Source organism: Melospiza melodia, chromosome 1 (assembly GCF_035770615.1).
Source record: "Melospiza melodia melodia isolate bMelMel2 chromosome 1, bMelMel2.pri, whole genome shotgun sequence".
Classification (NCBI taxonomy): domain Eukaryota; kingdom Metazoa; phylum Chordata; class Aves; order Passeriformes; family Passerellidae; genus Melospiza; species Melospiza melodia.
The window spans coordinates 116,351,003-116,369,420 of record NC_086194.1 but is presented as its reverse complement, the minus strand read 5'-3'; the positions used below and the strand labels follow the sequence as shown (position 1 = coordinate 116,369,420).

The 18,418-nt window shown below is 34.8% G+C and overlaps 1 protein-coding gene across 5 annotated transcripts in view; it reads right to left on the bottom strand.

The window, feature by feature from the left end:
* NETO1 (neuropilin and tolloid like 1) overlaps positions 1 to 18,418 on the bottom strand; it is a 79,151-nt gene that overhangs the window by 40,730 nt on the left and 20,003 nt on the right. For 4 of the 5 annotated variants that reach the window (XR_010028950.1, XR_010028951.1, XR_010028952.1 and 1 more), the window contains exons 5-6: positions 4,761 to 4,802; positions 4,520 to 4,647 (exon numbers count right to left, since the gene is read on the bottom strand). Coding sequence is in view for 2 of the 5 variants with exons in the window: in XM_063165288.1 (XP_063021358.1) it covers positions 4,520 to 4,647; positions 4,761 to 4,802 (170 nt within the window). In the remaining 3 variants the exon portion in view is untranslated. Of the gene's footprint in view, positions 1 to 4,519; positions 4,679 to 4,760; positions 4,803 to 18,418 lie in introns of those variants that run through there. The other variant, XM_063165302.1, reaches the window with a different exon arrangement.

Below are 18,418 nucleotides of genomic sequence, written 5' to 3'. Positions count from 1 at the left end.
ATTCAAATTAATTCCTGTTTTGGTGCTGTTTCCTGAGGTGCCCAGAGCGTCTGATAATAAATGGTGTTTCTTATAGCACTGCTTACTGGTTTGGTTTTTTTCCCAACATAAGAATATCATATTTGTAAATATTTTATTACTCTTACTATCACGTTCTGCTGTGTTACTTTTTCTACAGAGCCTCTCAAAAAACAGGCATAACACAAAGGTACCTTGCTGGGAAAGTTGTCCACCAAAGAAAGCACAAACATGGTTCTGTCTTCCTGGGGGCTTTGTCAAACTATGCTGATCCATCCAACATAGAAAAACACTTGTTGAAAAACACAGTGTTGAAAAACACTATCCTCCAATACTTCACCCTTAACAGAAAGCAAGAATTTCTTATTTTCTAGTCCTAAATACAAAATCTTTGTGTATCCACGTCTTGCAGAGAATGATGTCCCAAAAATTTTTCAAATCACTGCGCAATAACCTTATAGACTTCCTTCTTTGGGCTTTGTTCTACACTAACAAATTTTCAGATCAGGAAATCCCTCCAGAACTTTGTTGTTCTGGACGGGTTAGCACTTTCAGTCAGCACCTCTCTTCTTAATTTTCCATTCTTGCTCTGAATATTAATTGCCGTCACATTCAACATGAAGTGCAGAACTGTAGTGTTATTCCACTCAAAACTCACAGCTATCTTACTCAGGAGGAACTGACTTTGAATGATTACAAGAAACACAGAATTTACAACTAGTCACTTTCACTATATAAGACTCTAGCTCTGCATATAAGTTGTGTTCAGACTGCCTTCTGCACTTAAGAGAATGTTTGGTTTCTTCATGCATTTCAGATTTATTTTTCTCTGTGTGTGTGTGTGTGTGTGTGTGTGTGTGTGTGTGATATAAGGTAATTAATGGTGTCTCTATTTTAAGTGTGTGCAACAAATTTTTTGCTCTCTGTCCCATTCCAGACCACTGAGGATAGAAGCATTTGACCCAGACTGCCAGTTTGAAGCTCAAGCTTAGAGACCTCAAGTACACACTTCCTGGCTGATCTCATTGCTCATATATTGAGCTCAGACTTGGCTGGAATCTGGAATTGGAAACCAAGGGAAGCACTTGCATCTTGCTTCTGCAGACAGTTTAGACTGGATGAGCTTACGCCAAATGAAATTGCAAGCAACTCACATTCTGGCACAGTTTAATTAAGAAACTGAAGATGAAAAAATCCAACACAAATTCTCTCCGAGAAACTCTTGCCTTTTAGGCATAATTCCCAGTAACAAACTGTGCAGCCCAGGGTACAGGAACATGTGGGTTTAAAGACGTCTGCGTAGTTCTCACTGTTCTTAGCAGGAGAGCTTGTTTTCATAGGTGCAAACTGACATAAATTAAAATGATGTCATTAAGTCACTGTACTGAATATGTCATTGATTCAAGGTTAGGTAGGGACAAAGGAAGCTGACTGTAAAGAATGGACAGCAGATTCCAATTCAATTGAATCAGACCCATAAATAATCTTATCATAAACCTGACTTCATACAAAGTTCTTAAAAATTTATCCACCTGTCCCTCCTTCCTTAATATCTGCATATTTTTCAACTTGTCCCATTGTGATGAAACCATAACTGGGTGTGCATGTATACATGTATATACTTTTCTGTGTGTACATAAATATATCTGTTTGAAAAACCACTGGACTTACCCCCCAAAGATGGATCTAGCCTTGAAAAATCTTTTTTTTTTTTTTCCCTAGCTTGCTGTGAAACATTTCAACTCCACGTTAGGAAATACTGATTTATATACTTTTATATTGCTCAATCTCTCCAAGCAGGTAATTCTGTAAGATGGGAACAGCAGGATCCATCAAGAGATGACCCAGTCCAGCCCTCTGCCTAAAGGGAGGATTATTAATGTTTCTCTCATTTTCACAGGTTGTTATCCAACCTGCACTTTCAGACCACTAACAATGCCAGTGAACCAATCAGCCCTCCCTGATGTTTGAATTTTCTTCTTTCGTATTTAACCTGAAACTTTCTTCCAGAGTGTGGGGCCCTGAGTTATCCTACAGACATGGGCATCACAGCATTTCCTTTTCCTTGTAAGAGCCTGTTATTGTATTATATTACTCTCATTCACATAATTTTCTAGATGACATTAAATAACATTCAGTATTACTTCATTTTTCTAAAACTTCCTTGTTGCTCTCCATTCCAGGTGCCCTTCAGCTAGGATATGCTCTTTGGAATGCAACAAAACTAAATGTAGATATGGAAGTTTATGAAGAATTAATGAACTTTATTTTTAGCCCTCTACTAAGAGTAGTAGTTTCGTATTCTTCTGATACACAATGTATTTTCAGTTACATAAATACCTTGTTTGGAGTTTTATTTTAGAATTGAAATATGGATAAATACTACAGGTAAGTAAAATTGTGATTTTTAGCAGGGCTATGAATCATATAGAACTTCAGAGTAAGACCAAGTAAGAATATCACAATTACATTATATGATCAACCATAACCATAGGGAAATGGAAATGCTATTGGCTTAATTAACTGTGCTGATTCTAACAATAATTCTCTGTTTGTCTGCTTTCCTTCTACTAATACCTAAATGCATCATAGAATAGTTTAAATTTGAAGGGATGTATAAAAGTCAAATGGTCCAACTTCCCTGTCATAAGCAAGGATGTTTTCAACTAAATCCAGTTGCTCAGAACCCCATCCAACCTGGCCTTGAATGTTTCCAGGGATGGTCATCGACCAACTCTCAGAACAATATGATCCAGCATTTCAGAACCTTCAGTGTAAAAATATCATCCTCATATCTAATCCAAATGTCCCCTTTTCTAGGTTAAAGCACCTTGTCATACCACTGCTGTTAAAATACTTGTCCCCTTTTTCCTTAAAGGCTCCCCCTTAGTACTGGAAGGCTGCTATAAGGTCTTCCCAGTCTTCTCTTCTCTGGACAGAACAAACTTTCATCTCTTAGCTTTTCCTCACTGGAGAGATTCTCCATTCCTCTGACTATTTTTGTGGTTCTCCTCTGGAGACATTGGCCAAGAGGTCAATTTTTGTGCTGAGGACCCCAGAGCTGGATGCAGCACTGCAGGCGGGGTCTCACCAGGGCGGAGCAGCAGAATCTCCTCCCTCACCCTGCTGCTGACATTGCTTTTGATGCAGCCCAGGACACAATTGGCTTTCTGGGCTGGATGTGCACATTTCTGGGGCATGTTCAGCCTCTTATCCACCAGAATCCCCAAAACCTTATCGGCAGAGCTGCCCTCCATCTGTTCTTCCTGAAGTTTGTATCGATACTGGGATTTGCGCTGAATGAATATAAACTGCCTATAACACATGGAATAATCATTCATCAGTCCAATAATTCCATATCACTACTTAGTGCAGCAAAATGGGAAGCTCATCTACTTAATTGAAAACATCTATCAATATTAATTTTATCCAAAAGTAAAAAAAAAAAGTGTTATAAGATGAAAGTATATTCTGGAAATCATTTATCTGTAGTCTTTATGAGCCAACTCTTTTCCTACACTTTCCCAATACAAAAGTGCTGATACTAATGATTTTTTCTCTTCTGAAAATCTTTCCTGAAGAGAACCCTTCAACATTCATCCATGTGACATTCTGATGATGAAACAATTACATATTCAGTACAGTCTCCTCAATGAGGTTATACAAAAAAAGCCCTTATCAGTTTAAAGGCAGCAGAGAGTAGTGCATATATCAATCCTACTTTCTAAAACCTTTCCTGTCCAATAAAATACATCTAGAAAAAGTATACTGTGGGGTGTCTTTTACGCAGTGAATGCAAGTAGGTGGGAGGCATAAAGCTGTTCCTGTTGCAAAGAGGGGAGAAATGGTAGTGTAGCGAGCAATAATTAATGCATATCCTAACTGATAAGTTATGGATAAGAGAGAAAATCAAGGGGAATCCAAGGAAAGTATTTTTGAATTCATTGCAGCCCTCTCATGTTTCTTACAAAGCCCTGGCTTGCTGAGTGGAGGAAAAGAAATGAGAATACTCTTTTTGTCTGTGTCTCTAAACCAAAGGAAATAAAGGCTTCATACGGAGGAACAGTAATTTACTTTAGGTCCATTTTCACAGTTCCCAGATGAGAAACAATGATGACCTCAGGGAGCCAGCAGTGCCCCCTTAGTTGTCTCTATGTTAGGTGTTTGAAATATAATGAAAATTAAAATTATAAGATTACATCTGACTTTAAAACACATATTGATTCTTTAAAAATATGAGCAAAATTAAAGATGAATTTAAGAAAATTACTTATGGCACAAAAAACACATTAGTACTGCCTAAATCATCATTTATGAAGAAAGGTGGTTATTTTGGCTGAGATGACAAATTACCCTTCCACAGGAGAAGGAAAAAAATAGTTTACAGTTCAAGCTGTAAAGTTATTAAACAAGATCTGACTGTACTAAGAAACGCACAATATATTAGAAAAGGCAATTTCTTAAATTAAATGGCAAATCAGCAAGTGGATGAAGGACTGACCTTGGATCGGGGTGGTGCTCGGATGTACCATTTACAGTCTACTGCCTCAGTTTCAGAAGCTTTTCCTTCTTTAACAATTTGTACAGATTCCACAATTCCTTCAGGTCCTCCCATCTCAAACTCACAAACTGAATAACAAAACACCAGAAAAAATGAAACCTGAACAGCAAACAAAAATGTTTTCTACAGCAGAGTATAAAGGCCTCCAAGTTAGAAAAAACCCCCAAAACAACATACCAACCTGGCAAGGGCTTCAAAACGCCAAGGTCCTTAAAATCTGGATCTTAAAAATAGAGAAAGACAAAATTAGTTTTGTTCAATATCTAGGATGTTATGCTAATATGTTCAAATTTTATAATGCGCTTTAGTTATATAATTATACATATACTTCTTGGAAATGGGAACTGTTTCAAAACTATGGCAACACAATAATTATTAGTGCAGAAATTATTGATACCATCATACCAAGTCATTTTTTTCTGTTATGAAATCCTGCTTTTTTCTGTCTCTCTCTTTCAGAAGGGTACAAAAATATTTCTGCATACATTAGCAAGTGAGAACATCACATAGCTAACCACATGACATTTTAATACATCAGCGTAGTGAAAGAAGATATATTTACAGATCCATTCAGAATCTTTTTGCCTATTTTGCATTTTGAAAAATAACACTCAACTTAATTGGAGAAATCCAAACTTAATTCTGTGTTTATGAGTACTTTGCCATCCCTACTGACCAAACGGAGACACTTTTTTTTTGTCAGAAGCATCCTTTCGGTCTTTTTGGAAAAAAATACCATAAGAATTACCATTAGAAGTCATTGCAGGGACAAGTTAATAAGTCTAATATGTGTGCTATTTTCCATCAGATAAACATGATTATATTTACTATCTGAGAGGGCTTGTATCATGCCTTTAGAGTCGGGTGTAATACAGAGATGAAATGAGCTTCAATAGACAACCATCCACATAGAAATCATCATTTCACAAAATTTGGCTCAGTTTGAAGATACTGCCCAAAACCAGAAATATGGGAGGCTAAAGCAACTCAAAAAGTGATGTCTTAAAATAGACTGGTCTTATCTCAGAAATTTTTATCACTTGCACTGCTTTTCTACCTAAAATTAATGCTGTGCACTGTTTTTCTCATTTACACATGAAACTGATGTTGTTTCAGAACTGGGTCAGTGTAGAAAGAATTATAAATGCAAAAAATGAAGAGAAGCTTTGGAAGAAGGAGATGTGTCAAATGAAAAAAATTAAACTCACAATCAAGACACAAAAACCGCTCTTTCCCTCTAGCCTTAGTCAATTAGGAACAGTAAGAATCATAACCAGATAATAAAACAAAGTAGTTCAGTACTATATAAGCAAGATCAGCCATTTTAACCTGAACAGTCAAAATGTGTTGACTTCAAAATCTGGAGTTGTAAGATCACTTTTTATATTGCCCCTCTATAACTAGGCTGCTGTTCTTCCCAAATTTCTTTTACAGTTGCACAACATAAATCATGAGTAAATACTAGTGAGCTTACAGGACTCCAAATCTAGCTGAGTAGGCAATTATTATTAATTGTTGCATATTTTTAGAGATCAGTAGATAGATATGATTATCAGCAACACTAAAGGTAATCAAATAATTCAGCTCCTGTACTGAGGATGCTGATATCTAGCTCTGAAAGTGAGATACTGAAAGGAAATCTACTTTTACTTATGGTTTGAATTACCATCCTGATATCTCATGTAACTATTGCATTTCTTCCTTTTACTGAGTTTGCAAGGATTACTCTGATTTACTGAGAACACTCCACCACATTAGTAAAGTACATATGAGGAAAGAAAGCAAAAACTGTCTTGCCACAATTTTCCCCATATGAGAGTTTTCATATAAAACAATGTTAGTAGCAAGAATCCAGGCTGAAGTACAATCTAGACCATATAATTTGACCCACAAAACAGCTCTGAAAGTATGTTGTCCTTTAACAATTCAGTAACATTGGAACAACACAAACAGAAATGCACAATCTGTTAACATTCTAGAAATATGATAGACCTGCTCAGTTTTAAAAAATAAATTTTTGCAAGTTCTCAACTTTCAAGAGTTTCAAGACTGAAAGGGAAATAAAATGTATGAAATCTGAGGTGATAACCCTTCATTAAATATTGCTATTATACCAATACTACTATAATAAAAAAAAAAATCTGTAAATAAGGTATTATCACACATGCTTAAAATTCACCCATATTTGAGCATATTTAACTAGCAAATATTTGCTTTTTAAATAGTGTCCCATTAAATGGATTAGATTTTAGAAGCTCATCTGTATGTAATTCAATCAAATTGTTATTCTCAGTCTTGCTGGGTCAAAACATTAATGTTATATAAACACTGACTGGCCAGATTTTCCAATAGATCAAAATCATGTTCCTGTGAGGAAAACACCCAAGACTGGAAAACTTTTCTGTGAAAAATAAGATGTATCACCTATAAGTAGGGAAAAAAAAAAAAAAAAAAAAACTGAGGCAAAATAAGAAGCAATATGGAGCTGCTAGAGACAATCCAACAGAGGGTCATGAATTTTTTTAAGGGATATATAAGGAGAGGCTGATAGAGTTGGGATAGTTCAGTCTGGAGGAGGGAAGGATCAGAGGTGATCCCACCAACATGTACAAAAACCTAACGGAGGGGCGCAAAGAGAATGAAGTCCGGCTCTTTTCAGTGGTTTGCAGTGACAGAACAAGATGCAATGAGCACACATTGAATCACAGAAGGTTCCATCTGAGTATCAGGAAACACTTCTCCAGTATGAGGTGACTCAGGACTACCAACGTAGCCAAGAGGTTGTAGAGTCTCTATGCTTGGAGGTATTCAAGGATATTAAAGGATATTCATTGCTGTCTAGACACAATCCTAGGCAAACATCTTGAGGTGACCCTGCTCGAAAAGGGGGTTGGACAAGCCAACCTCCAGAGATACCTTCTGAGACCAACCATTTTCTGATCCTCTGATTTTGTAATAACTAAACAATAGACTTGGATAACAGTGAAATAGCCAATCAAAAGTCTAGACCTGTTCTCTGAGGTAGCAGCAGAAGTTAGTCAAATCTCCATCACAATGCAGACTTGGTTTTGTGGAATTTGCTCTGAATTGCAGGAACATATACAGGCCTGGTTTCAAAAAGCTCCACTAGGTCTGCCTGGGAGGATAACAAGACTTCGGATGCTAGCTTTGGAATCTATACTTTCCATGTAAACCATTCTACATATCTTTATTTGTCATTTCACTGTTTCTATGCAGGAAGTCTGGCTCTTCTAAGCATCTGGCAAACATAGACTTTAAACAGAAAAACAGGAGGCCAATTGTAAGGAATTAGGGTACCTGGTTGCTCAAAAATCTTATGAAATGAAGAAAATTGTAAAGTAGAAAGGCATTGCACATCAACTGGATTAAGTCTTCAAAAAGTATGTAAATGTTTACAAGTACACTGCAGCATCTTATGGGATTGCCCAGCTGAGGCATATCCACACAGAAATACATTTACCTACCCATGCATGCCTCATTCCATGTCACTTACACAGAAAGTGAAATTGTTTAAAATAATATTACTTGAATAAATTCTGTAAGACATAGGAGAAATGCATAAAGTTCAAACTAATTACTAGCAACATGATGTTCTGCTGGTAAGTATTATTGCAAATCAATTTTAAAAGATCATATGTCAAATTAAAAATCCCACACTTACATAAAGATCATTCAACTTGTCTTCAAAGAGAGATGGCACAATGCTTTTAAAAGTAATGTTGTAATACAGAAAAATAAAAGTATTTTTACTGTTAAAAAGACAAAATTTCCAAGTACATCTCTCACATTTTATCTTTCCTTAGCTTTTCATGTAAAATTCATCTGGGCACTTCATACCCAGCAAACTTCAAACCTGCTGCTTTCACTGGTAAAAAATAATAGATATCTCACTCTGGAAGTCAAAAGATACAAGTCAAAATTTTAATATCTCTTTTAAAATATGGAAGATTGAGTTCATGTGTTCCTGATCATATCTGGGCTACAGTACACTTAATTACATAATTTTATTTTTTAATATCTGAAGTGAAATACATACAGTAAAGAACATGAGCAATTGCTGTAAACTTAAAAGTCAACAGGAATGAAGTGTGTAATACAAAATTCTGGTGCTGAATAACTTTTGAAGTATTTTTCTTTTTTCTTCCATAAATGAGATGTGGAGGAATTATTTGAACGATTTGAATAAACCATACACTATAAAGTTGGTGTTTGAAACCTAAGGGGGTTTTTACCATTTGTGAATACAAAAACCTCCTTTTAAATGGATACATACAGAAAGTAATCACAATAGTTTGAAGCCATATTTCCTCATCAGAAGTAGGGAAAGTATCCACTTTTATTCAATGATCAGACAGCTGTAGATGTATCTTTTCACTTCTCTGTCTCTGACTAGAAATAGGCATTCAACTCCTATCCATCAATATTTAAGTAATTTTAACACTTGCACATGCTTTTTTTTCAGATAACTTATTAGAGACCTGATTTGGCATGTAAATACTCATAGAAAAGTAAAGAGAATTGCACTGTACAGCAAGCCGCTAGTTATTTATCTGTAAGTTTACTAAGTCAAGTTCCTTTACAATGATTTCTGGGAGCCTAAACCAGCCTTGTACTCTGGGGGCTTGAGGCATAGTTCTCTATAAAAGCAGAGCTTGCACAGGTCAGTACAGTAAAGCATGATTATTCTAAGTTATTTTATGTCATTGCCTTATACTATTTGATGATAGAGTAAAATTAATGGAAGAAGATGGACAAAAGATTTTAAAAGCATAAAAATCTTCTCAAAGAATTACAAATATAATTGTAAAATAGAAAATCATTTCTGTACGCAAATTTTTTTTTGTGCGATGTTCAAAGGAAACAGCTATTCTGCTGGGGAGAGTAAAGAAAAAGTGGCAAGAAAAAGAAAAGAAGTTAAATTGCTATGCAAACCCTCACACACTATTTCTTATTAGCCTAAAATGAAATTTATTCTGATGGCTCCTTTCATATCTGTAGTCTTCTTGAAACTTCCATATATATTTCTAGATTTGTACTAATGATACCACAAGGTGTTCAAAGAAAGCCTCTAGTTTGCTAGACACTGTGAAAAATTCTGTAGTAATTATAGCTGGCAATATTATGTGCTGTATTTGCTTTCTGTTTTCTATGTTTTCTTTTTGAGGACAATATTGTGATCAATTGCAGCTCTTTTGAAAAATACATATTTGGAACTTAAAATAATGCTTCTCAAATTTTTTTCCCTTATTAACATAGTCATGAAAGAGCAGAAAGCTGATAAGTGCAAATGTAGCAATGAATATAACTCCCGCTACTTCACCTTGAGCATCTACCTGTCATTAAATCAGCAAAAAGTTATATGAAGGCAAAAATTGTTAACATAACACAAATTATTATCCAAAAGTTTGATTTATACAATACTTTATTTTTTCCGTTTGCCACTTTACTACTCTCAGCTCATACCTACAAAGTATTTTTTTAGTGTAATTAATATATATATAGTGATTTGTAAACTAACTGTATTGCTATGGTGACCTCAGTAAAATGAGATATACTGCAAGCATTAGCAGTAGTTGGACGTTTGTATGCCAAAATTAGGTGTTTCTTTGTTTTGCTGCAATTTATTTAGAAATAAAAAAAAAAATCAGAAAAAAAAGAAAAACAAAAAAGAAAAAGAAACCAAAAAAAAAAGGGAAAACAAAATCCATGTCCTTGAGTAACTTATTGCTAAGATTAGTCAAACTGAGCAGACAAGAAGCACCTGAATAAATTCCACTGGAACAGAGCACACGATAACAGAAGTTGCAGTTATTCAGTTATTTCTGTTTTAATGCACACAATGGCAGGTTTTGAGATTTTAGCCAGCTTGTCTCTGTTGCCTATTCCGCAAACCCTTTAAAAAGTAGGGCCTTTCTCCCATGTAAATTTTGTTATAAATGGGAGCCATGTCGGAAAGCAAAAGGTCCATGACATTCCAGGTCTCATCCTCAAAGGGTGTTTCAACCCTTTGATATGTGCTCCTAAATCTCAGAAGTGAGAAGTGCTTTTTTGGAACTGTCCTAGTGAAAAAAGGAGAGCAAGAATTGGCAACATCATACTCAGGCTGATGAGTGGAAAGAGGAAATCCTGGAGCCTTGCTATGTGTGAGACCATTTTTATTATGTTCAATATTTACACAAGCAGCTGAGCACTCCTTTTAGGCATTATATTCCCTTTATGCAGCACACTCTGTGTGGAAATGCAGGGAAAAAATGTTGCCATGATGAATATTTCAAGGGCTGCATATACCTTCACCTGCTGGTTGCCCAAAAATATTGAAACAAGACTGAACGAGCTCAGGAGTGCACTTTATCTGAGTAATGCAGCCTTGCTGTGACAGTGCAGCTGACTTGACCGCCAGGACTGACTATCAGTCAAGGGCAGCACCTTGTCTGTGTCTCCCCAAGATAATATCCTGGAGGCTTCCTGTAATTGACTAATGGCCTCTTAACTGGACTAGGAAGAGAGATGTGCAAGGCTATAGTGGTTTTCCTGAATAATGTTAAATTCTGAGTATTCCTAGTCATGCAATTTCAGCAGGATAATACCAAAGGCTCAGGATTTGTCTCATCATTTTTTTAATAGATGACTCCCGGCCCAGTCCAAGGAAATAACACTTTAGAGGAAAAAATGAGCCCAAATGTTTAGCCACAACTGAGTACCAGGCATTACTTCTACAGACTGAACCTATTTACACCTGGTTATTTCTTGCTACCACTGAGTGCAGAATCTGCACATCCTTTTCAGGATATTTATGCTGTACCAGTCTGCTGGGTGGATTTCTCAGGACAAAAGGATCTTATGAGAATAACTTTGTGATTTAAAATAGCCTTTGTTGTTTTCATAGGAGAAATGTTTTCTCCTAGTTTTATCTCAGTACATTTAACAGAATGAATGCATTCACTGTAGTGTTCTTTTGAATAGTTACATCTTTTAGACCTCTTACAGTTAACAGAATATACTACTTGTGCTGCTTCAAGTAGCACTCTATAACCTGTTGTTCACTGCACATTGTGGCACATTTCCAATTAAAAAAGAAATACAACACAGTATTTACACCTACTAATATTCTCCTGCTGTAGCTGGCCATGCCAGTGATGGCATCTTTTTGAAGATAACTGCCTCTCACATGAGAAACTCAAATATCTCCTATAGTTTCCATGTGTAATAACTCACTTTCCACTTTAACAACAAAATTCTTCCACTGCCTCCATTTCTTTTTCTCTTACAGACAAGCAAAGCACCAAAGGTGATCTTTTGCTAAAGCAAAGAAATGTGTCAGTGAGTCCCAAAGAGAGCTGAATTGGGTTTGTAAAAACAACTGCTTGCTTAATTGACTCACCATATATCAGAAGGAGATGAAACAGGCACAATTATACAGAAAATAGGATTCTTAAAGTAGAAAAAAGTGAAATAGCCATAGACTGAAAAAACCCCATTCATTAATTGACTGTGCAACTGCTAGATTTTGCAAGTTGTTGAATGAATTATATTCTACTACTCTCCTGTAACAAAGTCATTGTATGATTCAAAAAGTCAATGTCACAGGATGCTTTTAAAATGTATTCTGTATCCAGGGTAGAAATCTTTAGGATCAAAGGGAAAAAATCTAGGTTTTCATCCCCACTGGAACCTGAATGTTCTCTTTCTAAAGGAAAAAATTAGAATGAAAAAGTAGCATATATCAAAGGAAAAGTGAAATTCATTTTTTAAACCCAATTGTCACCTCCAATTGTAATTATATATGCCCATCACAGACACTTTGAGTGAACAAGAAGGGGAATTGTAAAAGCCACACAGCTCAGTGAGTTGCTGAGAAAGGCATATTCACACCAAGTCCCAAAAACAACTGTGCAAAGAGTAAGTTTTCTGTCCTGTCATTTTAGGATTCATAGCAGTATAAATTTCAGTGACACCAGACCTTTCCTTCTTCGTCTGCTACTCTTAGGAGATTTTCTGGCTAGAAACTGCCCTTTTAGGGAACACTGAGCTGTTGACCTCAGCAGTTTCCCCAAATGTACAGAATGAGAAGATGTGTTTTTAAGAACTTTAGCTGCAGAATATATTGGGGAGGATCTTTGGAGACATTCTAACACTTTTGCTTCATCTTTTTAACTGCATAGGGCATCAGCTCTCTCTGAGGAAATGTTTCAGAAAGAACATAGCTCTGTGTTAACTGTGAATTCCCTACATAATTACCCACTTACGTTACCCACAAACATGAATTTTACATTTTATTATACAAGGTAGCATTCAGATATTAAAAGGATATAAATAATACATTGGATTTAAGTATTAATATTTAATAATCATTCCCTTTTTTCCATTATTGTGCAATTCAGCTTCCCCGAGATTATGGGAGGAAAAAGTTTAGATAATTTTTGGTTAATCTAGACTTTACAGCCAGGTTTTTTTGTCTTACAGTTAATTTGGTTCCTGTTGGTTATAACTTCATGAGAGTGACATTCAATTTTATTCAAATTGATAGTTTTTCTCCAATTTCGTGCAATTAAAAGTGCCAGAGAAAGTTCAAACCACACTTAATTCCTTATACTGATCTAGAGTTGACATAAACTGTTAGGAACAAGACAGAGGTAATCTGTGACTTCTATTATTTTGATGAGAAAAGTCCTACTGTATGCTTTACCATGTAAACCAAACACAATTCAGACCAACTCTAGTCCCAAACTTTTTCATTGAAATTAATAACTAAAGTCTGTTTGGCATAAACAACACTAACATATCTTTGACTGCATGCCTGTAGGAAAAATTAAACAGGAAAATAAATTCTAAACCAGGGGATATTGTCTTCAATCTTTTTTACTTTTTCTTTTAACAACATTCTTCTAGTGGATCCTCAGTCCTCTCTAAGTAGCATTTATGCCACATGGTCTGTGTTCACAAAATGACCTCAAAGTGGTTTGTCAAGAACATCAAAAACAAGCAAGTCTGTGGGTAAGTAGAGATTTGGAACCTAGAATTTGAGCAGAGTTACATGCATGTCTTTAAAACTCTTTTGCCTCTGACTTTTCCTTACCCCAGAAACTCCAGATTCTGCTATCCCTATACAGTGACTATATTAAGTATAGATTAGTAAATTTTAAATTCTATTATCATAAATTTAGATTTAAGGCTTAAAAATTATTGTTTACATGGAATTTAACTGATTTACATTTTTTCCTTCTCTGATCAATATCTACTGGTCTGAAAAAGTAATTTTCTTTTCACTGGATTGATTCATAATTTTAATATTGATTCTAAAAGAAGCCAATTTAGGCCCACAATCTGAGCTGAATTTAGCTGATTGAGTCCTACACTAACTGACTGGTTCAGCCTAATACATAGAATAAATAGTGATCTTCTGCATCACATTAATGAAAAAGGCTTTGTGATTCATTGAATCACAATTTCGAAAGGCAGCGCTCATAAGTCCTTATGCCTGCTTTACACAATACCCAGTATTGCTACGTAAGTGGCTGAAGAGACAGGGAAAAGAACAGCAAAGTGGTGCTGATTAGAGATTGTCTAGTTCTACCATTGATGTGGTAATGTTTAGAAGGAATGAGGTCTCAGGGGAGTTCTGACTTGCAGCAGAACAGGTCAAAGCATGATGGCCAGTCACAGCTCTCAGGATTGTTAAGCAGGGGTCAGCCGCTTACCCAACAAGTAGACAATAATTAAATTTCATTTGACCAGATCAAGTTTTTGACTGCCAAACAGCAGGATTTTTCCTAGCTCGATTTAAAAGACTCATTTAAAGTTCTAGAGATAAAAAAAAAAAAGTAAAATATAAATTAAACCTTTCATTTAAAAGTACTTGGTAAATCGTTGATCTATATTTGTATTGAAATATCACTAATATTCAATATTCTAGAATGCAAATAACTGTTTTATTGCTAAAAATGATTTGTGTAGAGGATGCACATAAAATTACAGAGATCCAAACTACTACATCTGATTTTTAAAGCTGTAGGCCAGTATTGTTAAAAAAAAAATATATATATAAAATCATTTTGTAGAATTTCAGTATGGAATTCATAGTTAGTAGCAGTTAAGAACATATTGTCTAAACCTCATAATGAAATCAACATTTAGGAATAAAATATTTTTAGGAAGTATTTTTCTGCATTCTCTTTTAATATTAGTTCCACATAGACTTGAGAAATGAGCTACAGGAAAAGGAAAGAAAGGGAAAAAAACACCCAAAAGGAGACAAGAGGAGTATAATGCAATCTTTTGTTAACCCACATACTGCAACCAGCAGATTTGATAACATTGTCTCTTGAGCTTCAACTATCAGATAACATCTGGCAAATGATGCATGTAAGTCCTGTTACACAACATCTTCTGGCTTCTCAGTGTCATCCAGGGGACTGATGTGTGACTGGAATAACACATTTCACACTGCCTGCTTCTATCATGCTAGCACAAAATTTTAACAATGGATGTGTCACAAAAATGAGCTTATTTATTTATGAATTCTCAAAAAATATTTTGCAATTCCCTTTTTATCATCTTATTCATGACTCAAGCAAACTTTCTTAACAGAAATTGCTGGATATTACATAGACTTTTGACATCCAAGTATTCAAATAAACTTTTTGCATCTCTTAATTTGTAGTGACCTCTGTAGCAATACTTTGGAAGTGTTGATCAAAAGTATTTGCTTACTTATTTTCACAATTTTACAATTAATTTATTCCTTTCAATGGCATCATCAATTGTTTGGCAAATCTCATCACCCTATATATTAAAAGACAAAAATTAATTGAAAATGCATTGTACAATGCATATTCCAAAACATATTTTTTTTTTTGTCATTGAAGTTAAAACCTCTTCTACAAACCTCTTTGAGGAAACCACAATGTTGGGCATTCATCTCCCAAGTGAATTGCAGACTATGCTGTGATCATGTAAGCACTTTAAAAATATTTTAAAAATGCATTTGAAATAATCAAGAAGGTTTTTCAGAGAAAGAATAATAGCGTTATTATTATATAATAATATAATTTTCTCTTTCATAAAACTATCCAGAAGTACTGCTCCATTTTTATTTTAAAAAGACTCTCTGACAGTGGGTGCATGAACAAAAGTTGTAGTGGGAATGTGGTAAAAAATGCACTGGATATTTATTTTATGTTTCAAATTTTAAATCCAAGGAATGGAACCAGTACTCACTGCAAATGATTGCAGAACTTGTATAACTTCATTTTACAACTTATAAATCTGACTGACCAACTGAGTTTAACCAAAAAAGCTTATGTGAATTATGTTCTAAGCAGAAGATGACTGAAGAAAATAATTTCATTTCAGACAATTCCAGGGTAGCTTTTTTAGGGACAAGGATATCTAGAGGAAGAATAGTACAGGAAGACAGAAAAATCATTAATCATGATTTTCCAATTCCAACAAAAGCTCAGCTTACTGTAACATAATATTTAAAAATAAAAACAAAAAAAAATCAAACAACTGAATGAGTAAGTTGAACCTATTTAAGGCTATATTAGTTTGATACTGATCAAATGGAGAAATGCTGAATTGAAATAGATCTACCACATAATTTGTGTGAAGGTAGATAACTAGTTTTAATTCATTAAAAGAGTTAAAAAACTGGTAGTTTTGCTCTCCAAAACTAACAGATATTAATTTTTACTTAGTTCCCTAGACAGAAAGGTAGAGGACAGTCTTTAAACATGCTTACTTTTAAGTAAGAACCCAAGCCTAGAGATTGCCTGGATTTAGGCACATACTTATATGTAGGCTCCCTGAAATTCTTTGCTAAATTGAGACTAGATTTAGTGGCTTGTCAGTGCAGCATTTGAGTATAGTAAGCTTAAGCAACTGTTCTTTGGAATTATCCTTGGGCATATCAGAAAGTAATTTCAGAGATTTTTGATGGATTACAGTGTTAAATTATGGTAGCTGTTATTTTTATTTGGCCTGAGGACCTTTATGACATGCACAGGTTTTGCAGAGAAAAAAATCAGGACACCTAGCATTTGGATTTGTCACAACAACAACAACAACAACAGCAGCAACAACAAAAACCAAAACAAAAACCAAAACAAAAAAGTGCAAATTGAAAATATGTACACATTAAACATCAATTGAACAAAAGAATTATTTGTTGACTTTCTCAAACAAAAGACTAAGTATATCTCTATCCAATGTGAATTAATAGTATAAGGAAAAAAACCTTTCTTATTCTATTCAGTATTCACGTATATTAAACAACGTACACAATGAGCAGGTGACTCTTGCATGAACCCAACTATAGGGAAAATTGAATCCTTTTTGAATCCTTTTAAAATAAGACTTTAAAAAAATCACCTCCTCACTACCTCAACTTGTCATGATCATTTTTAGGACAGCACACCTTGTTGTACAGATGTTATTGATAGGAGGTTTGTTTGTATCTCCTCAGTGTATGTATAGGATAAAAGTATATATGGTGAAAGGAAGTTTGTCAGAAGATTCAGATAGACTATAATTGTACAGAAAGAGAGGAAAAGTTAAAAAAAAAGGAGGAAAAAACAAATCAGACTAAGTCAGGATGTTCATAAGCTTGATTCACAGTCTGGATTTTCCAGGAGTTTTGTGTCTAGGAGTAGATATATTGACCAGATTTAATCAAAGAGATGACACCTACTTCTCACAGAATCATTGTATGATCTGTTTCACACATGCAAAAGACTTTACATGATAGTATTTCCCATGACAGCAGTATGATACTAAAAATTAGAGGCTCTTCAATATCTTAGCACACAATAGGGGAAAAAGAGAAGATGGATCAGAGGCATAGATGCTCTAATGGGCAAGGTAACTTTATTTGCAAAATCTTAGAAACAAAATTTGTGTCAAAGTTGAATGAAGCATGATCTTATTTTCAGATCTGACCATCAAAGAAGCTCAAATGTGATATCTGAAATAAATATATTACACAGCCTGCATTACTCAATGACAGTAAACAAATCAAGGTCTCAGCCATCAATATGGAAAAAGATATATTAAGATGACAACAAACACCTACTAGAACTACAAATATGCAAATAATATTCAATGGCATTCACCTCAGTACTAGTAGGCAAAAGAGATTCTCTGGATTGTCCTCTTTACAAAAATATGAGTACTACCCTTGGAAAATGAACCAATACTAGACAATAGATGAGTGCACTTAACAAATGGTGACAGAGGATTTGCTTATCTGACACATTTCGTCGTTTACTAAACATTGCATCCCGCCAAAACATTCAGTTCTAGAAACAGAAACACGACTCAGTTTTGCAAAGACTTAAGTTTGCAAAGCTACTAAATATGGGGCAAGAAGCCTGTTTATTAGCTACAGGGAACTGAGTGACTTCTAACAGCAGTTTGTGTATATTTCTTTAAGGAGAATTAGCTAGAAGCACTATACAAACAGTAAAAAAATCTGTTAAGAAAAGGTAAATATCTCAATAAAGATCATTACTTATTGCTGCTAGAATTGAAAAATGCTCCATTAAATAAATTAGACAATAGATAGAACGATCTATAATCACAGCTGCTCGAACCTATGCAAAAAAATGACTGAAAAGAAATTATATAAACATGGGTTTTACCTAATAAATACTGACAGCTAAAGAATCAAACCTGTCACAATGGAATGGCCATACTAAAAAATATTTTTTCTGCCCCAACAGATGAGGTGCATTCAGACTGATTAGACAAAAATACTGGGGCAATTGCTAAGATTTATTTGCTATAGCAGTAATATCTCATAAACCTGTAGATATAATGCAT